Here is a 5,588-nt window from a genome sequence, read left to right on the forward strand (position 1 = left end):
CATCATTATTATTAATAATATAATAGTAGTAGTATCATTCCATTATAATAGATTGTTAATAATATTATTAATAATATATATATATTTTATTAAATAATCATAATAATAATAACAATAATAAATAATAATAATAATAATAATAATAATAATAATAAATAATAATAATAATAATAATAATAATAATAATAATAATAATAATCATAATAATAATAATAATAATAATAATAATAATAATATCATCATCATAATAATCATAATATACAATAAAATATATATGTATATCAATAATAATAATAATAATATGGATATTGATGCTGTCATCACTAGTATTAAGCGTTTCTTATAGCGCTGTTATTTTTATTGTTCTGTTTTTTTCTGACCAAAAATGTTAAACTATTATTACATGCCTGTTTAAAATGAGTGCGAAAAATTCACATAATTACTGCTGATTGAAGCACACACACACACACACACACACACACACACACACACACACACACACACACACACACACACACACACACACACACACACACACACACACACACACACACACACACACACACACACACACACACACACACACACACACACACACACACACACACACACACACACAGACACACACACACACACACACAGAGAGAGAGAACGCCCAGAGACAGACACACAGGAGAGAGAGAGAGAGAGAGAGAGAGAGAGAGAGAGAGAGAGAGAGAGAGAGAGACAAACGCACACGCACACGAACTAGTTTAACACAAACTTCTCTCTCAGTTGTTACACAAACTATACAGTGATATATTACATCCGGGCCATACTAATAAATGTTTAACTTTTTTTTTTTTTTTTTTTTTTTTTTTTTTTGGAAAAAGGAGATTTAAAAAAAAAACACTTGTTCACTTTTACAAATCACCCAAAAACGAGTGACACTGTGGGCTAGTTACAGTCCAGCCTGGAGCCCTGTCTGTTTTGTGAATGGACACGAGCGCGCACTTTGTAGTAAAGGAAGGGTGCTTACCAGAGGTGACCTCACCTGAAGGAACTGTGCTCCTATCACACACCCCGTCTTTCAGGAGCTTGTCTCGGATTTCCCAGCTGAACATGCCCGGGTTCTCTCGCTTACACTCCTCTATTCTCTTCTCCACGTCGGGAGTTGCTACCTGCTTTTGGGATCAAATTTGCACAGGAAAAAAGAGAGGAATCGACTTTAATTTAAATATATAAACGCATGGCATGTGTTTGATTAGAGGAGAGCACGTGTTCAATGTGTTTTATAATATTGTAAGAAATAAATACATAAATAACTATTCTTTTTTTCGATAAGGCTGTATTTGAATTTGGCACGGTGTATCACAAGCCCTTCATTTTGTGTAACAACATGCGAAGGCTGTCATAATCGAAACCGCACAGCGCGCCTATTAGTATCGTGTTGTATTTTTATACTGCTGCAAAAATGTGATTTTTTTTTTAACAAGGCACAGTAATTGCAGCAAAAGCGTTAGTGGTTACAGAAACGCACGTTACAATTCTCCATTTTCAAATCATGTCCAGATGGTTAGTAACACGTTAGCACTCAACACGTGCGTTTCAGGCTTTATTCGTTAGGGTTTTGTTTTGCATTTATCATTGTTAGAAACGTTTAATATTTCGCATATATCATTGATATATATAATATATATATATATATATCATATAGATATAGATATATAATATATATATATATATATATATATATATATATATATATACTATATATATATGATAAAGTAACAGCTGACTATACATTTATCAAACGTCTTCCTGACTGAATTCTTTGAAACCACAGAATAACCTTTCCAGCGCTTGCTCCACGGAAGAATTCTTTGAGGGTTTTTGTACGCATATTTTTCTTTTTTTTTTTTTTTTTTTTAACAACCTTCCAGTTTTGGAAAAGTGCACTTATTGTTAACACACAATTTCTAATAAATATGAATTCAACAGCAACACTAAGACTAATGACACTAATAGTAACACTATTGCTATTAAAAATACCAGGCCTAACAATAATAAACCTTCAGTTCTGTGCTCTTCGCTATTCCGTGTATAGAACTTCAATCTGGAGAAAGCTGTGATCTGGCGTCATAGCCAACGGTCTACAGTATATTCTGAATTCAGAGGGCAGCTTTTATTAATGATGTATTATTATTATTATGACGATGAAGTTATTTCCTTTTCTTTACTCACCCTGGGTTTGCTTCCCCCGATGGCCCCGGGACGGATCGAGCCCGTCTCTTGGTACCGGCACAGGATTTTGGACACACACCCGTGAGAAACTCGCAGCTGTCTGGAGATCACACAGGGCCGGATGCCGTGGTGAGCCATCTCCACTATCTTGTGTCGGATATGATTTGGCAGCGGCCTGCCATTGATAAACACCCCGCCGAGCTGATTCACGCGTCCCTGGCCCAAAGGAGTGGAGACTAACAGAATAAAAAGCATTATTATTATTATTATTATTATTATTATTATTATTATTATTATTATTATATTATTATTATTATTAATAATAATAATAATACGATAGATATAACACACACACACACATATATATATATATATATATATATATAATATATATATATATATAACTTAAAATATTATATATATATATATATATATATATATATTCCTTTGATGGGAATCAACTCAAAATAATATTATATATATATATATTATATATAAGTCCATGTATAATTTGTGTTATGCATTGATGATTTGATAACAGGTTGTGTTGTGATGTAAAACATTTAGGATTTCCACTGGTCTGTTGAGTAAAATAAATGAATTATATTTTTGTCCCACCTAATTGTATCTCTGAGCTGCTGGTCCTTGTGTTGCATGGGTTCATATTGAGTAGCTATGATGTCACAGTTTTTGGGGGGTATTTAATATGCTGGATATGTTTAAATTGCAGTTGTTGTTTGCAATTTGGAAAAAGCACCACGGCTATTGAACAGTATACCCTATTGATAACCCACGTTCATAACGCACTGCACCACATTACCGTGCTATTAAACCAGTAATGACTGTTCGATAAACACGACTGGATTTACTAATCGATCATTATTGTTATACTCGTCATTGTTTGTATTGTTAGGAAGATGATTTTTTAAAAGCAATTGTATTTATTTTGAATGATATGTTTCTATTATTAATTAGCAAAACATCTGTTGCCCAAACAGTATCATTCTTAAGCTACCGAATCATATTGTATATTCATTAAAATACATTTTCTTTTCAGAAGCTTCAATTGTTGTTATATTAATAAAGTACATAACTCGAATTATAATCCGCGGCCGTGCGTGCAAACCTGTGCGTAAACGTCTGTTTATTTATGAATGCGTAAACGTCGTTTGTATAACTAGCAAACTTTCTAAGGTCGCGAGGGTGACGTGTTCATTTCAAACAGATCTAAAAACGCCGTGTCCTTTCAATCCTAATCCCCACGCCTCTACCGAAGCGTCTGCTTCCCTCGGCCGCCGTGTTTAAAACGAGTCTCATGCAGGGCTAATTTACAGCGATCTTGACAAGCACTTCGCGGGAAATATCATTAGCGACAGATTCTACTCGAGAGGCCAATTCTGTATTCAAGAGGTACTAGAGATGGAGCACTTTCCGCCTTCATTATTCCTAGTCATGTTGTTCAAATATTGATGTAATCCTTTGAGACACCGCTTTGCGATGTGTTTTACTTTCGTTTGCAACACTCTGACACTTGAACAAATCCGCCTTGCTTGTGCAAGCTGCGAGCTTCGTGGTTTTTTTGCAGTTTCGCGCGAGCTACTTGAGCACGCTTTTCTTGTGCCCGGATCCTTCCCCCCCATTCAATTCAAGATTAATGAATGCAAATACAATTGCTCTTTTTTGTAGGTGTGTGTGTGTCTGGCAATTTTAAACCTAAACCATCTTCCTATCCTCCACCCAGAGCAATGATTATTATCCAAACACTCATCCAGCCTTCGATTTAATGGTTGAACTTTGTGGGTATTGTATTATACTCGCAAGCACCGATTTCATATCAAATTAATCCTGTAGCAAACTCTAATAAAATAATTATTGAAAAAGCTTTCCAGAATTGTGGCGTGTGTGTGTGTGTGTGTGAATGCATATATTTTCAAATTAAATCTGACACACTGTAATTGGTAATTGCTATTGTAGCTGCCCTTCAATACAAGTGATTTTAATATTACACTGTGAATTAAACAATGTGATAGAAAACACACACTGATACGTGATTCCCAAACAATGTCTACTATTGAAAACACTTCGTGTGTTATTTTACTTATCAAACTTCCAAAAGCAGCCTTGTTTTGAAAAAAATAAATAAAAATACATACATGTTCAAAACTGCAAACAAGAAAAATACACGAAAGGCTAAACTACAGTAGAAGTGTGGTTTCCAAAAGACTTTTCAAAAGACAATGCCTATCGTAAAAGCAAAAATAATGGTTTTGACATATATACAACGAACATGCAATGCATACTGCAAAGTGCATTAAAACGAAGCGTGGAATGCAATGCAAAAAAAATGTACAACTAAATATGCATGTAAATGCATAAAATAATAAGAGTATTTGACAACTGAAAAGAAAACAGTTTGCATCTATTTTTTGTTACGTACCTTCCAGTGGAAATCCAGTACGGGGGTAATTCTGGCCTGGCGCGGGTCGCATCATTCTCGGAACGGTGCCTGCTAAACTTGTCATACCGAACAGTGAATAACAAGCAGGCGGAAATATTGCAAAGTTCTTTTGGCCGCAAACAAGTCCAGGCTGGTGACTGCTTAATAATATAGACAGTGTCAAATTATTAGGCAGCGTCTTCTGTCAAAACCAACTCTCCCCCTAGAGAAAAGATCCAGCCAGATGCACACACTTGGAATGCAAAAAACAATACAAAAATACAAAGAGAGAAAAGTAAAGGAATGATTGAAAGAAAGAAAGAAAGAAAGAAAGAAAGAAAGAAAGAAAGAAAGAAAGCTTTTTTGTTTTAAAGTCGAAATGCAGCAAGCAGCATGGCACTTTACAAGTGTGGAGTGCAGTGTGAGTCCGTGTGTGCGTGTGGGAATGTATCTAGGACTCAGACAGGCGTGAGCAAAGGTTATTCAATTCTTTGCTGTGTTTTACTAAAAGGTCTGGTAGTTTTTGATAGCAAAGTCTGCTTGGAGCTTGAGAGTTGTTGAAGGGGCCAACTTTGGCACACTGCGTGGAGGAGGGAACGCTGCGCCCTGATAGGCTCCCAGCCTGTTCTTTTATTCATGAAGCGCGCTGAGGGGCATCGCTACGGAGAGCTGGACCAATCGGGTGGCGCGCAGCGCGTCAACGCGCACACTCCATTCATTTTAATCCATTCCACCGCCGCCTCGTTCTGGGTGTAAATAAATAAATAAATCAATAAATACACACACAAATAAAAATGGTTAACTTTTCCATTATTATTATTATATTTTGCACTGTACCACTGACTGAGAGAGTCAGCCACACGGTATGACCTTTGAACTGTATATTACTATTATCATTATTATTATTATACATAAAAATGAACAGAGA

The 5,588-nt window shown here is 35.5% G+C and overlaps 1 protein-coding gene across 4 annotated transcripts in view; it reads right to left on the reverse strand.

The window, feature by feature from the left end:
• LOC121329234 (paired box protein Pax-7) overlaps window positions 1–5,375 on the reverse strand; it is a 61,179-nt gene extending 55,804 nt beyond the window's left edge. Inside the window, exons 1-3 of one of the 4 annotated variants that reach the window (XM_041274724.1) lie at window positions 4,661–5,375; window positions 2,224–2,459; window positions 1,034–1,160 (exon numbers count right to left, since the gene is read on the reverse strand). In XM_041274724.1, coding sequence (XP_041130658.1) covers window positions 1,034–1,160; window positions 2,224–2,459; window positions 4,661–4,745 — 448 coding nt within the window. In that variant the 5' untranslated portion in view covers window positions 4,746–5,375. Of the gene's footprint in view, window positions 1–1,018; window positions 1,164–2,223; window positions 2,460–4,660 lie in introns of all 4 variants that reach the window. The other 3 variants (XM_041274722.1, XM_041274723.1, XM_041274721.1) reach the window with 3 other exon arrangements.
• Between the last annotated feature and the right edge of the window lie 213 nt (window positions 5,376–5,588).

Source organism: Polyodon spathula, chromosome 16 (assembly GCF_017654505.1).
Source record: "Polyodon spathula isolate WHYD16114869_AA chromosome 16, ASM1765450v1, whole genome shotgun sequence".
NCBI lineage: Eukaryota > Metazoa > Chordata > Actinopteri > Acipenseriformes > Polyodontidae > Polyodon > Polyodon spathula.